The 20,294-nt window shown below is 53.9% G+C and overlaps 1 protein-coding gene across 2 annotated transcripts; it reads left to right on the top strand.

The window, feature by feature from the left end:
- Positions 1 to 5,128: 5,128 nt before the first annotated feature.
- Positions 5,129 to 20,294, top strand: PLA2G15 (phospholipase A2 group XV). Of its 2 annotated transcripts, none has more exons than XM_030795021.1 (6): positions 5,129 to 5,401; positions 9,122 to 9,278; positions 14,716 to 14,834; positions 15,079 to 15,177; positions 15,688 to 15,787; positions 18,378 to 20,294. In XM_030795021.1, exons 1-6 carry the CDS (start codon positions 5,275 to 5,277, stop codon positions 18,484 to 18,486), a joined length of 711 nt encoding a protein of 236 aa, XP_030650881.1. In that variant the 5' UTR covers positions 5,129 to 5,274; the 3' UTR covers positions 18,487 to 20,294. The 2 variants fall into 2 exon arrangements, with proteins under 2 accessions (XP_030650881.1, XP_003262968.1); XM_003262920.4 differs by having other exon boundaries at positions 15,563 to 15,787.

Genomic DNA, 20,294 nt, shown 5'->3' with positions numbered 1-20,294 from the left:
CGCGCTGACTCCGTTGCCAGAACTAGAGGGGGAGGGGCGTGCGCCCGAGGTCGAGCAAAGCACCAGTACAGTGGTGAAAAGGGGGTCCCCTCGATGCCCCCATCAGGCCAATACCCTCTGGCTTTATTTTTATTTTATTTTATTTTATTTTATTTTTATTTTGAGACGGAGTTTTGCTCTTGTCTCCCAGGCTGGAGTGCAATGGTGCGATCTCGGCCCACTGCAACTTCTGCCTCCCGAGTTGAAGCCGTTCTCCTGCCTCAGCCTCCTGAGTAGCTGGGATTACAAGTGCCCGCCACCACGCCTGGCTAATTTTTGTATTTTTAGTAGAGACGGGGTTTCAATATGTTAGCCAGGCAGATCTCAAACTCCTGACATCAAGTGATCTGCCTGCCTCGGCCTCCCAAAGTGCTGGGATTATAGGCGTGAGCCACTGCGCCTGGCCTATTTTATTTTGTTTTATTTTATTTTATTTTTTTGAGACAGAGTCTTGCTCTGTTGCCCAGGCTGGAGTGCAGTGGCACGATCTTGGCTCTCTGCAACCTCCACCTCCCGGGTTCAAGCGATTCTTGTGCCTCAGCCTCCTGAGTAGCTGAGATTACAGGCCCACACCACCACACCTGGCTAATTTTTTTTTTTTTAGTAGAGACGGGGTTTCACCACTTTGCGCAGGCTAGTCTTGAACTTCTGAACCCAGGCGATCTGCCCGCCTTGGCCTCCCAAAGTGCTAGGATTACTGGTGTGAGCCACCACGCCTGACCTTTTATATTTTATTTTTGAAAATTTTATTGAAACGGAGTTTCCCTCTGTCGCCCAGGCTGGAGTGCAGTGGCATGATCTCTGTTCTGGGCCCTTTGCCTCCAGGGTTCTGTTGTGGCTGGATCAGTGTGAGGCATCTTGGGGCTGCAGGGAGACTGGCTGCAGAGGAATGGGGGAACTGCTGAGCCATGAGCTTTAGGGGGATTCCACCGGCCTCTAAATGGACTCAGCTCTGGCCACCAAATCAGCCCGGAAGCCCTGAACTTAGATTGGTTGCCTCAAGCCCAGGATCCACCTAGTTCAGGTAGGGGAGCTTTGAGCTTAGGCCAGCGAGAGGGAGTGCAAAGGGCCAGGTAGCAGGAAGGGTGAAGGGTGTTGGCTGTGTGCTCACTCAAGGAAGATACCACAACTGGACTGGCTCGTCAGTCTCTGGATTTATTCTGCTGATGAAAAGAGTCAAACTCTGTAAAATATTTGGACACTTTTTTTTTTTTTTTGAGACAGAGTCTCGTTCTGTCACCCAGGCTGGAGTGCAGTGGCCCGATCTCGGCTCACTGCAAGCTCCGCCTCCCAGGTTCACGCCATTCTCCTGCCTCAGCCTCCCGAGTAGCTAGGACTACAGGCACCTGCCACCACCCCTGGCTAATTTTTCGTATTTTTAGTAGAGACGGGGTTTCATCGTGTTAGCCAGGATGGTCTCGATCTCCTGACCTCGTGATCTGCCTGCCTCGGCCTCCCAAAGTGCTGGGATTACAGGCGTGAGCCACCATGCCCGGCCTGGACACTTTTTTTAGATGGAGTCTTGCTCTGTCTCCCAGGCTGGAATGAGGTGACATGATCTTGGCTCACTGCAACCTCCGCCTCCCAGGTTCAAGTGATTCTCCTGCCTCAGCCTCCCAAGTAGCTGGGACTACAGGTGCCCGCCACCACGGCCAGCTAATTTTTCTATTTTTGTAGAGATGGGTTTCGCCTTATTGGCCAGGCTAGTCTCAAACTCCTGACCTCAGGTGATCCACCCGCCTCGGCCTCCCAAAGTGTTGGGATTACAGGCGTGAACCACCGCGCCCGGCCCTATTCAGACCTGCAAAAGGTGCTAGACTCCTAATCTCTTCAGGTTTGGGAGGGCCTGGAAGAAAATCTAGCTATGTTAATAGAGATTCTTTACAGATGCAAATTTTCCTCCACAAAGGACAGTTTTGCAGGGCCATTTCAAAGTATGGCAAAGAAACATTGTTTTGGAATATTTTGACTTTCTTGTCACGTAATGTTATGCCAGAGTCAGATTGCAAAGTAAGTCCTGATATATAGGATTAAATAAAACCCATCTAATGAGAATTTATGGTTTGTAGGGCAAACCATACAATTTGAGATAGTAATTTGAGCAAGATAAAAAAAATCAGGGCCGGGCGTGGTGGTGGCTCATACCTGTAATCCCAGTACTTTGGGAGGCCTAAGTGGGCGGATCACCTGAGGTCCGGAGTTCAAAACCAGCCTGGCCAACATGGCGAAACCCCGTCTCTACTAAAAAATACAAAAATTAGCTGGGCGTGGTGGCGGGCACCTGTAATCCCAGCTATTCAGGAGGCTGAGGCAGGAGAATCGCTCGAACCCAGGAGGCAGAGGTTGCAGTGAGCCCGGATCACACCACTGCTCTCCAGCCTGGGTGACAGAGCAAGACTCTCTCTTAAAAAAAAAAAAATGGTGTCAGCCTGGCATGTGGAGAATGACCCACAGGAACGAGGGTGTGCATTGGGACATCAGTGACGAGGCTGTTATGGGAATAGGGTAGTGTGGTTTGGGGAGTGTAGAGCTGGCAAGCCCTTATGACCACCTGAGTTGTGGTTCTGAGAAGCATGGAGGCATCCAGAGCTCAGGATGATGCCAAGTCTGCAGCCTGGGGGATCAGGTGGATGGCAGAGTCATTGTGAAAAGGGAGGACCCTCACCTTCTGACCCTTCTCCACAGTGCCAGCATGGGCCATTGATGACCAGGCCTTGCCATCCTGCCCCTAATGGCTGTGATTCCTAACACGTGCAGGGCCTATGGGGTTGAAGCACCAGGGAACCCCTCTTGAGGACAGGGCTACCCTTCCAGGGGCCCACGGTCACCAGATGCTGCTGGGCTGACAAGACATTTAGACTGTGGCCAGAGTCCAAGGTGACCCAGTACCTCTTGATCCTTCCCTTCCTCCACATAACCTTTGACTGGACTTCTGCCCATCCCTAGGCCTGCAGAAGAGTCTCTATGGTCTCCCACGCTGCGTTTTCACCAGATGGGTCTTCACTGATCTTCTGTTGGGTCACGGGTGAAGGTGGGGGAGGCAGGGGCTTTGGGAGTGGGAGTTCTGAGCCAGGGCCTTAGCGGGAGATGGCTGGACCTTAAGAGAGGGTGGGGCTGGGCACAGTGGCACACATCTGTAATCTCAGCACTTTGGGAGGCTGAGGCAGGTGGATCCCTTTTTTTTTGTTTTTGAGACGGAGTCTCGCTCAGTCACCCAGGCTGGAGTGCAGTGGCGCAATCTCGGCTCACTGCAAGCTCCGCCTCCCGGGTTCACGCCATTCTCCTGCCTCAGCCTCTCCGAGTAGCTGGGACTACAGGCGCCTGCCACCACGCCCGGCTAATTTTTTTTTTGTATTTTTAGTAGAGACGGGGTTTCACCATGGTCTCGATCTCCTGACCTTGTGATCCGCCCGCCTCGGCCTCCCAAAGTGTTGGGACTACAAGCGTGAGCCACCGCGCCCAGCCATGGTGGATCACTTAAGGCCAGGAGTTCAAGACTGGCCTGGGCAACATAGTGAGACCCCCCAACTCTACAAAAAATAAAAAACTAGCTGAGCGTGGGGGTGTACACCTGTAGTTCCAGCTACTCAGGAGGCTGAGGTGGGAAGGATTGCTTGAGCCTGAGAGGTCAAGGATGCAGTGAGCCGTGATTGCGCCACTGCACTTGGGTGACAGACCCTGTCTCAAAAAAAAAAAAAAAGGAAAGAAAAGAAAGGGGCCGGGCATGGTGGCTCACGCCCATAATCCCAGCACTTTGGGAGGCCGAGGCAGGTGGATCACTTGAGGTTGGGAGCTCAAGACCAGCCTGACTAACATGGAGAAACCCTGTCTCTACTAAAAATACAAAATTAGCCGGGGTGGTGGCGCATGCCTGTAATCCCAGCTACTCGGGAGGCTGAGGCAGAAGAATTGCTTGAACCCGGGAGACAGAGGTTATGGTGAGCCAAGATTGCACCATTGCACTCCAGCCTGGGCAGCAAGAGCGAAACTCTGTCTCAAAAAAAAAAAAAAAAAAAGAAAAAGAAAAAGAAAAAAAGAGGGAGGGTGGTGGTAGCCCAGTCACCAACATGTTTCACTATAAGAACTCGAGAAGGGCAGGGCAAGATAGTGGCTTCATAGCCAGGTCAGCTGCTTACCAAGAAGAAGGAAGGAAGGGGCAGGACAAATTTCTTGGGACCAGGTGGAATGACCAGGGTGCAGCTGGCCCCTTCGAAGGGGTGTGTGTGTGGAGGATCAAGACCTCTATTTCCCAAATACTCTCGTCCCTCTATCCCACAGTGACCTATGGTGCTGGCATATAACCAGCTGTCAGGTCTTTGCCCACTCTGTTCGCCGCTGCTTCCTGGCGCAGGGAGTCCATGTCCTTTCTGGTTCCCCAGGTTTGCGAGAGTGGAGAGGGATCACGAGCTCCCGATGCTTCTCCTGCTCTACAGGGGAACTTGCAGGTGGCCCATGGCGCAGGGTCGAGGCTCAAGCCCACTCCCAATCCCGCGCCCGAACTGCCCGGACTGGCGGGGTGACTGCACTCTGCGCCCCTAAAACGAACAGATTAACCCCTCTCTTGGGAACTGAACATGCTGACCTGGCTTCTCCCTGTTCCCCCCGCATCTGTAACCCAGGGGCAGAGTTACAGGGGCTGACTGGCCGAACCCAGGTGCCCTCGGGGCAGGGTGTGCTAAGAATTGGTGTGGGGGCTGCACAAAGGTCCTGGTCAGCTCCTGGTCACCTGAGGCCCAAGAACTGTCCGGGACTCACTTCCTCTCTTTTTGCTTTAACCGGGGTCGTTCAGCAGCGGCGAGCGCTGCATCCCTTATCCTCTCCCGGTCTTGTCCGTTCCAGATCCTCCAGGTCAGGGGGTCGCCAGGTGAGGGCTGCGCAGCGTGGTTTTCGGGTACCCAGGGCTGGGCGGGATACAGCAGCGGCGAGCTGGGTCCCCAGGTGGGCGACTGACGGCGCGGAGCCAGTCGGTACCTCGATCCATCGATGCACTCGGCGCTCAGCGTGGTCCAGGGAGCAGGGGGTTGGGCAAGGGTGGGGCGGCGAGCTCCGACTGGGAGGGGCGTATATGGCGGCGAGTCCCTATTGGCCGGCCGTTTGCGGGAGGCGGGCCCTGATTGGCCGGGAGGATGCGGGGGATGCGGGCGGCGGGGTTAAGCGCTTCGCCACCGCCCCCGCCTAGGCGAGAGCCCAGAGAGCTGAACCTGCATCCCGGACCTGCGGCGACCGTCGTACACCATGGGCCTCCACCTCCGCCCCTACCGTGTGGGGCTGCTCCCGGATGGCCTCCTGTTCCTCCTGCTGCTGCTAATGCTGCTCGCGGACCCAGCGCTCCCGGCCGGACGTCACCCCCCAGTGGTGCTGGGTGAGGCACGGGTCTCGTGGTGGATCTGTCGGTCGGGCGGGACGGGCCGCGGGCGGGGCTACCTTCCCGGTTTGCTTCTGTTCCAGTCACGAAATGGGGGAGCGTACTGGTATCTGTCTTGTCACTTAGGTGATCTAGATCTGCCAGCCCACCTCCCGCCATGCTGGGCGCGGGCAGCTCCCCACCTCCTGCCCTGGTAGAAAATGGGGGCGAGTGGGAGAGTTACCATCTGGTTATTCATAGTTCCACCTGTCCGCATCATTCCCAAGCCTTGCCTCCCCTTATCCCATTTTTAAGCTGGAAAGACAGGTACTTCAGCCCCACTCCTGAGGGATGGTGGGGGTGTGTAGAGTGGCTCCTATGTTGACCTCTGCATCGACCTGGGTGTGGCTAGGAGGCTGTCACCCTCGACCCCTCCAACGCCACGTATGCCAGAAGGCATTACTGAAAGGAACCTCCTTAGGGAAAGGATTGCTCTCCTACCTGGCCACCAACTCCCACAACTTATCAGATGTGTGGCATTGCCTGAGGGAAAAGGCCCAAGGGAAACTGAAGACAGCTGAAGTCAGGGGAAAGGGTTGGGACAGTGGCCATGAACCTGTGTCAGGCAACATGCTTGTACTCTTACCCTGCCACACATGCTTGGATTACACTATGTGGAGGCTTGGTGACCTCCCCTGCCCACCCCACTCCTTGATCACAACCCTGGCAACTCTACAATGGCCACAGTATTTCCTTGCAGGGATGGGCAGGGATGACACCTCTGTCTGGGGGGCCTTGGGTGCCTCATTGAGGCCGTCACTCCCATCCAGAGCTGTGTCCGTGGCCAGCCAGGATTCCTGAAGGCAGAGGCATCTGAGGCATGAGTTACACGTGGAGTCTAGTGCAGTGTGATCTCCATGCTCTTTCTGCTGAGAGTACTTTAAATGGGGACGATGCAAATCACAGAAGGGTAGAGTTGGCAGGCAGGGTGGTGCCAGGCAGGCCCCACCAGGAGTTCCCAGCCAGGAAATGCTCCGGGGAGATGCTAGGCCCAGGTTCACCATGGGATTTGGGCAGACTTGGCCCTGCCTCCCCAAAGCTTGCAGGATAGGAATAACAGTGATCCCCAGAGAGGAAGTCTGTGTGGGGCAAGCACAGAGAATCCACCAACCCAGCCTGGATGGGTGGGTGTCAAGTAAGGCTTCCTGGAGTATATAGCTGGAGTTAAGGCCAGGAGAGAGTACTGGGCCAGGGAGAGAGGTGAGCATCTCAGGCTGCCTGGGATTGAGTCACAGGAGGAGTGGACTGCACAGGCCTTGTGACTGGTTGGGTCATCTGAACTTTATCTTGAGGGCTTCAGGGAGTCCTGGGTGGGCCTGCAGAGTTCTAAATCTAAGGGGGCGTGGCATTAGGAAGCATGTGGTCTGTGGCTGGCACACAGCCATTTTGCCTGGATTAATGCTAACCGCACTCATCAATTCAGTCAGTCTGTTTATCCTTGGTCACAGCAGAAGAGCCTCAGACCCCACCCAGAATCACAGAGCATCAGGAGTCCTAACGTGCCCAGCTTTTCAGGGAGTGAGGCTGCTGGCCTTAGCCCTAGGAGACCTCACGGTGGGCAGTTGGATAAGCAGCTCCTGGGCACAGAGCAGGGATCTGACCTTGACTGTCAAAGGATCAGAATCCTCTAGGGGTGGGTCCTGAAATGGTGGTGGAGGAAAGAGAGACCAGAGATGTGATACAGAAGACCCTGGGCAAGGGAAAGGGACCATAGGCAAGTCCATTTCCACCTCTTGCAGCCTCAGTCTCCCCATCAGTTAAGTGGAAATAGTAAGGCTGTCCCCTCCCAGTATTACTTGAGGTGAAAGGCATGCGGATGGCTCTTGTCCTAGTTCCAGGCGCAGAGGGGCTCAGGAAGTGGCCACTGCTATTTTTAGAGGCCACACAGCCTGACCAGGGCAAGGAGCATCTGAGCAAAGCAGATCTGGTGACTTCCTCTTTTACCATTTCCCGTTGGTAGAGACAGTGACCAGGGTCTCTGCCCTGCCCTGCCCAGTCCACAAGCATGTCATCCAGAGGCTGTCGTGACGGGGACTCCCCCCCTCTGCACCCATACCATGAAGAGAGATGAAGGCATGTGCCACCCTGCCTCTCATGGCACCCTGAAGACACTGGGATGGTGCCCAGGGAGGGTGCACCCTGTTCAGGGCTGGATTTACAGTCAGTTCCCAGTGAATGTCCAGGAGAGCCAAGTGCTGGTTTTTCACTCGATGATCATGGACCCTAAACGGGGATGTGTTTGGGAAGTGGTGAGAGCATGGCATGTGGGGGCAGGTGAGGCCCGAAAGGTCAATGGGAGTAACGAGACTGTGAAGGGCTTTGACGCAGTGGGGAGGGATTTGGGTGTCACCAGGGCCCCAGAGTTCTGAGTAGACTGAATAGGATGGCTGGGATGGAAAGAAGTCACCCTAGGGTCTGGACTGTGGTGATAATGGTGCTGGTTCAGGGTGGCTGAACCAGCCATGGTAGGGCCCTCCAGATGATCTGCTCTCTGGCACCTTACTGGACTCTGGCCTTTAGTAAGGCCTGGGCCCTTGGTAGGCTGGCGGGTGCCAATGTAAGCTTCTCTAGCTGTGTTTCTGTTCATTTCCCTCCCACAAGCCTGTCCTGCATACTTTGTCTGGTTGAATTTTAGCTGAGTGGCCCAGGGCTCTGTTCTGTTTCCTTCTTCCTCTCTCAGGGCGAACGGGGCCCTGTCTTCTATGTAGCCTGGGATAGCTATGGGTGGAAGACTTTTGGGTTCAAGCCTCCAGGGTATATATATATATATATATATATTTTTTTTTTTTTTGAGACCGGGTCTTGCTCTGTCACCCAGGCTGGAGTGCAGTGGCACGATTTTGGCTCACTGCAACCTCTGCCTCCCGGGTTCAAGCAATTCTCCTGTCTCAGCCTCCCGAGTAGCTGAGATTACAGGTGTGTGCCACCACGCCAAGGTAATTTTTTGTATTTTTAGTAGAGATGGGCTTTCACCACTTTGGCCAGGCTGGTCTTGAACTCCTGACCTCAAGTGATCCACTCACCTTGGCCTCCCAAAGTGCTGGGATTACAGTGGCATGAGCCACTGCGCCCTGCCTCGAGGGTATATATCTAATGACAGGGCCTTGGTGAAATTTTGGAGGTTCTGGAATGCAAAGGGTTCTCCAAGCCCCTCCTCCCAGGCAGAGCTCCCATTGGGGTCCATTAACCATAGAAACCATGTGTAGAGGTGTGTCTGTGTTTGCTGGGGGTGATTCAGACCAAGATCTCATTTAACAGATACGGAAACTGAGGCCTAGCACGGGGAGTGACTTCACCCTGAATCCCCTTCCAATAATCCAAATGGCCCAAGAGGATGTTCCAGTGAAAATCCAGGAGACTTACTTTATCTGGAGTTGGAGACAGTGTTAGGGCCCTTCCCCAAACATGTTAGGCCTCTTTCAAGCCCCCCACAGGCATCTCTGCACCACACAGCAGTAGCAGCTTTTCTGCACAAAGATGGTTCCCTGGCCTTTGGGTCAAGGTCCCTGCCCTCTGAATTTCCTGCCACTGGCACTGTGCTTTAATTTGAGGCGTGGAACTGCACAGGTCTGCCATAGTATCTGTGGCTCTTCAGGGGGTCTGCTGCAGACGTCAAAGTTCTTGGGAGTCTTGAACCTGCCAGGCCAAGGACTCACACATGTCCTGTGCCCCCTGCAGTCCCTGGTGATTTGGGTAACCAACTGGAAGCCAAGCTGGACAAGCCGACAGTGGTGCACTACCTCTGCTCCAAGAAGACTGAAAGCTACTTCACCATCTGGCTGAACCTGGAACTGCTGCTGCCTGTCATCATTGACTGCTGGATTGACAATATCAGGTGGGGGCTGGGGCACACAGAGTGGATGCTGCTCACCAACAGTGCCTGAGAGGCCTCCAGAGCCTGTTCCTTCTATCCTCATCTCGAGGTCACTGACCTCTCTCATTCCCCAGCTCCTCGGTCTGGTCTGGTCTGGTTGGCACCACCTCTGCACTCCCAGGCAGAACTAACTTTCCCTTCCTGCTGCCCTTGTTCCTCTACTCTACAGCCCTGGCCTCTCATGCCTACACACAATTTTTTTTTTTTTTATTTTGGGATGGAGTCTTGCTGTGTCACTCAGGCTGGCGCCATCTCGGCTCACTGCAACCTCCATCTCCCAGGTTCAAGCAATTCTTGTGCCTCAGCCTCCCGAGTAGCTGGGATTACTGGCGCCTGCCACCATGCCTGGCTAATTTTTTGTATTTTTAGTGGAGATGGTGTTTCACCATGTTGGCCATGCTGGTCGCGAACTCCTGAGCTCAAGTGGTCTGCCCACCTTGGCCTCCCAAAGTGCTGGGATTACAGGCATGAGCCACCGCGCCTGCCTACACAAAATTTCTGTGCCCCAGCCCCTATTCAGAGCCTCGGCATGGCCCCCACCCCTTTCCTTGCCTGTACCTCGGCCTCCCCTACCTCTTCAGCTGGTTATTCTTCTTGGGACATGCCATGTCTTTGCACCTGCTATTCTTTTGGCCTGGAATCTATTTCTACACCCTTTGCCTGATAAATGTGCTTCCATTCACCTTTTTTTTTTTTTTTTTTGGAGACGGAGTTTTGCTCTTATTGCCCAGGCTGGAGTGCAATGGCACGATCTCAGCTCACAACTGTTGTTTTTTTTTTTAAACTTCTATTTTTTGAGACGGAGTCTTGCTCTGTCGCCCAGGCTGGGTGCAGTGGTGCAATCTCGGCTCACTGCAAGCTCCGCCTCCCGGGTTCACGCCATTCTTCTGCCTCAGCCTCCCGAGTAGCTGGGACTACAGGCGCCCGCCACAGTGCCCGGCTAATTTTTTGTAATTTTTAGTAGAGACAGGGTTTCACCGTGTTAGCCAGGATGGTCTCGATTTACTGACCTCCTGATCCACCCGCCTCAGCCTCCCAAAGTGCTGAGATTACAGGCGTGAGCCACCACGCCCAGCCCCATTCACTCTTTAAAACATGACCCTAGGCCAGGCATGGTGGCTCTCCTATAATCCCATCACTTTGGGAGCCTGAGGCAGTCAGATCACCTGAGCTCAGGAGTTGAAGACCAGCCTGGGCAACATGGTGAAACCCCATCTCTACCAAAAATACAAAAAAATTAGCTGGGCATGGTGGCATGCACCTGTATTCCCAGCTACTTAGGGGGCTGAGGCAGGAGAATTGCTTGAGCCGGGGAAGCAGAGGTTGCAGTGAGCAGAGATCACACCACTGTACTCCAGCCTGGGTGGCAGAGCAAGACCTGTCTCAAAACAACAACAACAACAACAAATCAAAAACCTGACCCTGGTCCCTTTGTGACATCTCCCTTTTGACTCCCCAGAGCAGTTTGCCTCTCCTCCTCCCAGGCCCCATGCTTGCTTCCTCTAAACGTCATCACGTGCTCAAATTTGTCTCCAGGCATGTTTCCCCAAATTGCACAGGCACTGTACATTTTATATACTTTCTTTCACTTAGTCTTATAGCAACCCCATTTTGAAATAGGTGCTGTTTTCTTTTTTTTTTCACCAGTGTTACTTGCCAACAGGTGGTTTTTAAACCTGCTTTACAACTGCGAAATCTGGAGGCTCAATGAGGTTACAAAATTGCCTGTGCTCACTCAGCTAATAAGTGGTAGAATCAGAATTCAAACCCAGAATGTGTGGCTCTGAGCTGAGGTTCCCTCCCAGGCTGAGCTCTGTGAAGGGAGGGAGTGTGTGTCTGTTTTGTCTTTATAGCAGTAGAACCCGAAACACAGTTGGCGCCCGATAAATGTTTGAGCTGAATGGAGTCTCCCAAATTAAAAGTTTTTCCTGGTCGGGTACGGTGGCTCATGCCTGTAATCCCAGCACTTTGGGAGGCTGAGGTGGGCAGATCATGAGGTCAGGAGTTCAAGACTAGCCTGGCCAACACAGTGAAACCGTCTCTACTAAAAATACAAAAATTAAGGCCGCGCACGGTGTAATCCGAGCTACTCAGGAGGCTGAGGCAAGAGAATCGCTTGAACCTGGGAGGTAGAAGTTGCAGTGAGCTGAGATCATGCCATTGTACTCCAGCCCAGGTGACAGTACAAGACTCCATCTCAAAAAAAAAAGAAAATACAAAAATACAAAAATTAGCCGGGCGTGGTGGCACACGCCTCCCAGCTACTCGGGAGGCTGAGACAGGAGAATCACTTGAACCTGGGAGGCAGAGGTTGTACTGAGCAGAGATCGGAGCACTGCACTCTAGCCTGGGTGACAGAGCAAGACTGTCTCAAAAAAAAAAAAAAGTTTTTCCCAGAGACTCGCTAGCTGCTCCTCCAGGCGCCCTGGCCTGCCGGCTGTTTGTGAGCCCGTTTTGATGACTCCTTCCTCCTCTGTGTTGTGTGACCGGAGTTATTTCTGGGCTGTTGATGTGCATTTCTATTTTTATACTGGGGACACGGCCTCAGGTGCTGCCAGTTGGAGGTGCCAGCTGATACCAAGAGGGGCCTGTCCGCCTTCACTGCTGCTCTGACCCGTTTAGATTTTCACCCAGCGCAGAACTGCTTTGGCTTTCCAGAACAGTTTTCTGCATTTTGCTGTTTGATAATTTATTTTTAATAGCAACAAGCTACTTTGCTGTGTGGTCATTGGGATAATCTACAAATTGCCCTGGAGAGAATGGGCTTCCAGGACCTGTTATCTGGGTCAGTTGTGGGGATCCTGTCAGCTTTCTGTGGCTGATATCTAAGTGGGCAGGTGGGACTCAGGACCACCAGAAACTCCAGGTTCCTGTGTTTTGGGGGGCACATTTGCTTCTTCAGTGTGAGGTGAGGCCAGAGCAAGGTTCCCGGCTTAGCACAAAGGCACAAGGCTTTTCTTCTGGTATAAGGTGTCTCCCCTGGCCCATCACCCCGTTCCCATCATTTCTTCAGGCCTTGACAACCCTCTTCCCATAGGAGATGGTGCAGCAGCCACGTACTGAGCCCTGAGGCGGGGTCTGTCCTGTCTGGTTCTGTTTGGCACTGCAGCTACAGAAACTATGAGATAACATGTGTGGTGTTAGAAGCTGCTGAGTCTGTGGTAATTTATTACGTAGTTCTAGAAAACTAATAGGCTGGGTGCGGTGGCTCACGCCTGTAATCCCAGCACTTTGGGAGGCTAAGGCAGGAGGATCGCTTGAGCCCAGGAGTTTGAGACCAGCATGAGCACATAGTGTGGTCCTGTCCCTACAAAATAAATAAACAAATACATAAATAAATGAGCCAGGCATGATGGTGCCTGCCTAGCTATTCAGGAGGGTGAGATAAGAGGATCACTTGAGCCCAGGAGGTTATGGCTACAGTGAGCTATGATCCCCTCATTGCGCTGCAGCCTGGGCAACAGAGTGAGATCCTGTCTCAAAAAAGAAGAAGAAAGAAAACTAAGAAAGGGCTGTTAGGGATCTTCAGTCAGTAGCTGGTGGTCCATGTCCTATGTCATTGCGCTTAGGAATTTGCTGGGCAAGCCCTGAGCCTTGTGGTTGCAGTCTGACAGGTGATACAGCCCTGGGGTACCGGGAGGTCATAGGAGCATAGTTAATTCCCTTCCTCCATGGAGGATGTGTTTGGAGGTTGGCTGGCTGCTGTGTCCAATGCCCAGAAGAAGCGGGACCCAATTATACCTACCTGGGGCCATACAAGGCCTTCCTCCTGTCTCTCCCCACCAGCTCCCATCATTTCTCTGGGCCTTGCTCCTTCTCCTACCTGCCTACCCACCCATACAGCAGCCCTGAGGCATGGTGCCTTTCTAGGGTTTTTTTTTTTTTTTTTTGGTTTTTGGTTTTTGAGACAGAGTTTTGCTCTTATTGCCCAGGCTAGAGTGCACTGGCGCGATCTCGGCTCACTGCACCTCCGCCTCCCAGGCTCAAGCAATTCTCCTGCCTCAGCCTCCCGATAACTGGGATTACAGGTACACATCACCATGCCTGGTTAATTTTTGTGTTTTTAGTAGAGACGGGGTTTCACCATGTTGGCCAGGCTGGTCTCGAACTCCTGACCTCAAGTGATCCACATGCCTCAGCCTCCCAAAGTGCTGAGATTATAGGCGTGAGCCACTGTGCCTGGCCTAGTGTGTTTTTTTTTTTTCTGAGACAGGGTCTTACTTTGCTGCCCAGGCTGGTGTATAGTGGCATGATCACGACTCACTGCAGCCTCAATATCCCAGGTGCAAGTCATCCTCCTGCCTCAGCCTTCCAAGTAGCTGGGACCAGAGGCCTGCACCACCATGCCTGGCTGATTTTTTATTTTTAGTAGCAACAAGGCCTCGCTATATTGCCCAGGCTGGCCTTGAACTCGTGGCCTCAAGCATTCCTCCCACCTTGGCCTTGCAAATTGTTGGAACTACAGGTGTCAGCCACTGCACCCGGCCCCTGTCAGGTTCTGTTGTGTACTGCACTCACCACCTCCTTTGCCTGGGATATATTGGGTGGCAGGAGCTGGATGCAAGGAGATGGAGTGATGGAAAGCTGAAAGAGGGTAGACTGCCTTTTGGGGTCCAGTGTGAAGTTCATGGCAGAATCAGGACTGGCACTTCCTTCTCCCAACCAGGTCCAAGACCCTCATTCTAGTGTAGGGTCACGGAGAAGAGGGGAACGGTGCTTTGACAGGGGTCCTGGGGTCAGTGTTTGGAGTAAGTATGCCTTGGTGGGGTCCTCATTTGGATGTAGTTACTCTGATCTGTGCTTTTTATTTTTTTAATTTTTTAATTTTTTATTTTTTTGAGACAGAGTGTTGCTCTGTCGCCCAGGCTGGAGTGTAATGGTGTGATCTCAGCTCACTACAACCTCCGCCTCATGAGTTCAAGCAATTCTCCTGCCTCAGCCTCCCGAGTAGCTGGGATTACAGTCGCCTGCCACTACACCCGGCTGATTTTGTATCGTTAGTAGAGACGGGGTTTTGCCATGTTGGTCAGGATGGTCTCAAACTCCTCACTCAGATGACCTGCCAGCCTCAGCTTCCCAAAGTGCTGGGATTAACAGGCGTGAGCCACTGCACCCGGGCAATTTTTGTATTTTTAGTAGAGACGGGATTTCACCACATTGGCCAGGCTAGTTTCAAACTCCTGACCTCAAGTGATCCTCCCGCCTCAGCCTCCCTAAGTGCTGGGATTACAGGTGATCTGTGCTTTATCAACCTGCTTTGTTACTTTTCGGTCTCTTCTATCCATCTGACCAAACCTGGGCATGAGAAGGGAGTATGACTCAGGACACGATGCACTGTTGGGACACACCAAGCTCAGTGTCCCCTCTGGGTCACTGGCTCAATGTCCTCTCACAACAGGCTGGTTTACAACAAAACATCCAGGGTCACCCAGTTTCCTGATGGTGTGGATGTACGTGTCCCTGGCTTTGGGAAGACCTTCTCACTGGAGTTCCTGGACCCCAGCAAAAGCAGCGTGGGTATGTAGCCCTTACTCAAGGCCTCTGGGAGCTGGGATGGGGGTTCTGCCGGACTGGAGCTGGAGCTGGAGGAACTCTGCTGGTTTGTAGGGACAGCCTGTGAGCTGTCTCTGATCAGCGTGGGCACAGAGCCCTGTAGCATTCTTCCAGGGACCTGCTAGCTGTCACAGTCTCCATGCTGGGCATAGTGTAGGTGGCCGGCACTAGCTGTATCTTTTCTTATCCTCTGTATTTCTGTCTACAGGTTCCTATTTCCACACCATGGTGGAGAGCCTTGTGGGCTGGGGCTACACACGGGGTGAAGATGTCCGAGGGGCTCCCTATGACTGGCGCCGAGCCCCAAGTAAGCAGACACTCTCGTTCCCTCCCTGAAGTCTCGGGAGGTAGGGGCGAGGTGATCGTGGGCACCACAGGCCTTGGGCTCTCCCCTTGTCCTTGGCTGTCTCCTGTCCCTGGGCCTCTGGCATCCAGTCTAGTGGTCACAGCCACCACCTTTGGTCAGTCTTATCCTGTCCTCCATTTCCCACCCTGGGACCTCTGGGCCTCTGAGCCCTGGGGAGAAATATAAGGCTTCCTCCCTTCATGGAAGGCGGGGGGACCCAGACCACTCTGTTTGAATGTGAGCACCCTCCCCTTCCCCTCTCGTCTTGTGTCTGGCCTGAGAAAAGCTCAGTGGTTCTGGCTCCAGGACCCTTCCCACCTGACCCCTGCCTGGCTCTGGCCTGCAGATGAAAACGGGCCCTACTTCCTGGCCCTCCGCGAGATGATCGAGGAGATGTACCAGCTGTATGGGGGCCCCGTGGTGCTGGTTGCCCACAGTATGGGCAACATGTACACGCTCTACTTTCTGCAGCGGCAGCCGCAGGCCTGGAAGGACAAGTATATCCGGGCCTTCGTGTCACTGGGTGCGCCCTGGGGGGGCGTGGCCAAGACCCTGCGCGTCCTGGCTTCAGGTAAGACCCTACCTGGCCCAGCGTTGGGGGCTGTTGCCAGGAATTCTGCCCTCTCTTCCCTTCCGAAGTGTCCTCCTGGGCCAGCATGCCTCATGTCTGTCCCACGGTGTGTGGGGTCTATGCAGATCTACCCCTAAAAGTCCAAGAGAAAAACATTTAATAGGGACATACGAATAGAAGCCACGTCTGTGTCTCAGGTGGTGGCAAGACAAGATGGTGGATCCCCACACCATTAGCCCCCAGACCGAGAGCTTATATTCTATAGGGAAAGGGTGACTCCGATGTGTTGAACATTGAAGGATGATAACACAGAGGCTGTTTTGATTTATGGTAAGTACGTGCACAAGGAACAGTAGATAAAGTGGAAATCTCAGTGGCCTTCCTGGATGTGGGGTTAATCAGAAGCCAACATGGTGGATTAGTATACAAAATGGAGTTGCTTTGGTCTCCACAATGACTCTTCTCTTGGGTCAGCCCTCTTTTTTTTTTTATTTTTATTTTTTGAGACAGAGTCTGGTTCTGTCACCCAGACTGGAATGCAGTGGTACAATCTTGGCTCACTGCAACCTCTGCCTCCTGGGTTCAAGCTATTCTCCTGCCTCAGCCTCCTGAGTAGCTAGGATTACAGGTGCCCGCCACCATGCCTGGCTAAGTTTTGTGTTTTAGTAGAGACAAGGTTTCATCATGTTGGCTAGGCTCGTCTTGAACTCCTGACCTCAGATGATCTGCCCACCTTGACCTCCCAAAGTTCTGGGATTACAAGGATAAGCCAGGTGAGACTACAGTTTTTTATTTATGAGTTGCGCCTCCAGCTATGGGCAGCACGGAGCCTCTGTAGGCAACACAGGGAGGAAGCAGGTGCAGATCTGGCTGGGCCTGCTTGCCTGGCAATTGGGAAAGCCACCCCTTTTCTGGCTCCTCCCCCATCTTTTCATGACTGTTGCAGCTCACCAGCTGCAGCTGTAGAGTAGAGCTTCCTCCTCTAGAAGGGAGCTTTCCTCCCTCTGCTAGGACTGGGGGGAGGCTTATGGATCCTCACTTTGGGAGCTATGAGCCAGGGCTGTGTCAAGCATCTCATGAGTTCAAGTCCCTGCCACTGCTTGACCTGCTTGGTCTACTGGCATTGTGATTGGGTCAGGCTCAGTGACTCTGAATTGGCTGGAAGACACTCAGATTTAGTGAGGACTCATTATAGCCACCCCTTCTGTCTAGGCTGGGCCTGGAGGGACAGATGTGGGCATACCCTGAGTTTAGACAGGTAGCCCCGGCCCCTTTCAGAGTTTCTCTGTGAGTCCCCTTAGAGCTTTGTTTCAAAGGCTGGGAAGCTGTTCTGTCCCGCCTTGGCAGTCCAGGACTGGGGGTGTGGTGCGGGGAGGTGGAAGTCCGTGCACCTCTAGGGGCTTTCCTTGCCTCAGGGGTCCCCCAGCCAGGCCACAGCAGGCAGAGCTGAGGCCCTACAGTCAGTCCAAGAGGCCTCCCTGCTTTCAGATACAGGGTGGGGTGATGGGTGACCATGGATCCTGAACAGGCCAGAGGCTCCTGTTCCCAAGTTGCAGCTTTTACTTCCTGGAGGCCTCCCTGGCTGCCGGTTGTTTGTGTTGTTCACATTCCTGTGTACAGGGACTCCGCCTCCATCTGCAGCCTCCCCTTGTGCCCTGTCTCCAGCACGCCTGGCTGCCCAGGTCAGCGCACATGCAAGTGGGCAGAATGAGGCCACGGCTGGCTGAACGCTGGTCTGAGCTTAGGAAAAGAAAAACTGGTACACAGTTCAGTGTCATAAAAGGGAAAGCAGAACATGTCATCTCCGAGTTGCCAACCTGCTGACTCACTTTAGACTAGGTCAGTGCCCACAGGCCTGATCAGCACTTGGAGGATGGTAGAGTTTACAGACAAGGAAGTACCATAAATCACCCTGTGGGCATGTGCTGCCTTACTCCCTGGTGAGGAAAGCAAAAGAAACAAAACATATCTTGGCTGTGTGGTTCCCAGATGTAGCAAAAATAAAGAGAAACAATAAAAGCCAAGGCAAGCAACCTGGGCAACATAGCAAGACCCCATCTGTATAAAAAGTGGAAACATTTTTAGCCCGGGGTGGGGTGGGATGTGCTTGTAGTTCCAGCTACGCAGGAGGCTGACATAGGAGAATCACTTGAACCCAGGAGGTGGAGGTTGTAGTGAGCCAAGACTGTACCACTGCACTCCAGCCTGGGTGACAGAATGAGACCCTACCTAAAAAAAAAAAGGAAAAATTTGCCAGGCATGAGGGATGGTGGCGCATACCTGTAGTCCCAGCTACTCGGAAGGCTGAGGTGGGAGGATTGGTTTAGCCTGAGAGGTTGAGGCTGCCGTGAGCCGTGGTCATGCCATTATACTCCAGCCTGGGCAACAGAGTGAGACCGTCTCAAAAAGGAAAAAAAATAAGCCAAGGCAGGGATGGGAGTCACAGTGATTACAATGATGATAACAGGGTAGAGATGTGGGACTGTGGACTGGGCCCCTGGCTGGGGTCTGGCAGGGGCCTGGTGGTGAACATGCTGCCCAACCAACTGGCATTCCTAAGCACAGACTGACCAGAGCCTTCTCCCTGCAGGAGACAACAACCGGATCCCAGTCATTGGGCCCCTGAAGATCCGGGAGCAGCAGCGGTCAGCTGTCTCCACCAGCTGGCTGCTGCCCTACAACTACACATGGTCACCTGAGAAGGTGTTCGTGCAGACACCCACGATCAACTACACACTACGGGACTACCGCAAGTTCTTCCAGGACATCGGCTTTGAAGATGGCTGGCTCATGCGGCAGGACACAGAAAGGCTGGTGGAAGCCACGATGCCACCTGGCGTACAGCTGCACTGCCTCTATGGCACTGGTGTCCCCACACCAGACTCCTTCTACTATGACAGCTTCCCTGACCGTGACCCTAAAATCTGCTTTGGTGACGGTGATGGTACTGTGAACTTGAAGAGTGCCCTGCAGTGCCAGGCCTGGCAGAGCCGCCAGGAGCACCAAGTGTTGCTGCAGGAGCTGCCAGGCAGCGAGCACATCGAGATGCTGGCCAACGCCACCACCCTGGCCTATCTGAAACGTGTGCTTCTTGGGCCCTGACTCCTGTGCCACAGGACTCCTGTGGCTCAGCCGTGGACCTGCTGTTGGCCTCTGGGGCTGTCATGGCCCACATGTTTTGCAAAGTTTGTGACTGACCATTCAAGGCCCCGAGTCTTGGACTATGAAGCATCTGCCATGGGAAAGTGCTGTTTGTTATCCTTTCTCTGTGGCAGTGAAGAAGGAAGAAATGAGAGTCTGGACTCAAGGGACACTGGATGGCAAGAATGCTGCTGATGGTGGAACTGCTGTGACCTCAGGACTGGCTCCACAGGGTGGACTGGCTGGGCCCTGGTCCCAATCCCTACCTGGGGCCATGTGTCCCCCCTACTCCTGTGGGCTTTTCATACTTGCCTACTGGGCCCTGGCCCCGCAGCCTTCCTATGAGGGATGTTACTGGGCTGTGGTCCTGTACCCAGAGGTCCCAGGGATGGGCTCCTGGCCCCTCGGGTGACCCTTCCCACACATCAGCCACAGATAGGCCTGCCACCGGCCATGGGTAGCTAGAGCTGCTGGCTTCCCTGTGGCTTAGCTGGTGGCCAGCCTGACTGGCTTCCTGGGCGAGCCCAGTAGCTCCTGCAGGCAGGGGCAGTTTGTTGCATTCTTCATGGTTCCCAGGCCCTGGGACATTTCACTCCACTCCTACCTCCCTTACCGCCAGGAGCAGTCAAGCTCTGGATTGGGCAGAAGATGTGCCCCCAGTCCTGCAGGCTGTGTTCCAGGGGTCCTGATTTCCTCAGATGTGCTGTTGGCCCCAGGACTGAAGCTGCCTCCCTCCACCCTGGGACTGTGGTTCCAAGGATGAGAGCAGGGGTTGGAGCCATGGCCTTCTAGGAACCTATGGAGAAAGGGAATCCAAGGAAGCAGCCAAGGCTGCTCGCAGCTTCCCTGAGCTGCACCTTTTGCTAACCCCATCATCACACTGCCACCCTGCCGTAGGGTCTCACTAGTACCAAGTGGGTCAGCACAGGGCTGAGGATGGGGCTCCTATCCACCCTGGCCAGCACCCAGCTTAGTGCTGGGACTAGCCCAGAAACTTGAATGGGACCCTGAGAGAGCCAGGGGTCCCCTGAGGCCCGCCTAGGGGCTTTCTGTCCGCCCCAGGGTGCTCCATGGTTCTCCCTGTGGCAGCAGGCATGGAGAGTCAGGGCTGCCTTCGTGGCAGTAGGCTCTAAGTGGGTGACTGGCCACAGGCCGAGAAAAGGGTACAGCCTCTAGGTGGGGTTCCCAAAGACACCTTCAGGCTGGACTGAGCTGCTCTCCCACAGGGTTTCTGTGCAGCTGGATTTTCTCTCTTGCATACATGCCTGACATCTGTCTCCCCTTTTTCCTGAGTGGCCCCGCATGGGGCTCTGAGCAGGCTGTATCTGGATTCTGGCAATAAAAGTACTCTGGATGCTGTAAGGTG

This window comes from Nomascus leucogenys, chromosome 2, assembly GCF_006542625.1.
Source record: "Nomascus leucogenys isolate Asia chromosome 2, Asia_NLE_v1, whole genome shotgun sequence".
NCBI classification, from domain to species: Eukaryota; Metazoa; Chordata; class Mammalia; order Primates; family Hylobatidae; genus Nomascus; species Nomascus leucogenys.
The sequence above is the reverse complement of the archived record's forward strand: the minus strand, read 5'-3'. Positions and strand labels throughout refer to the sequence as shown.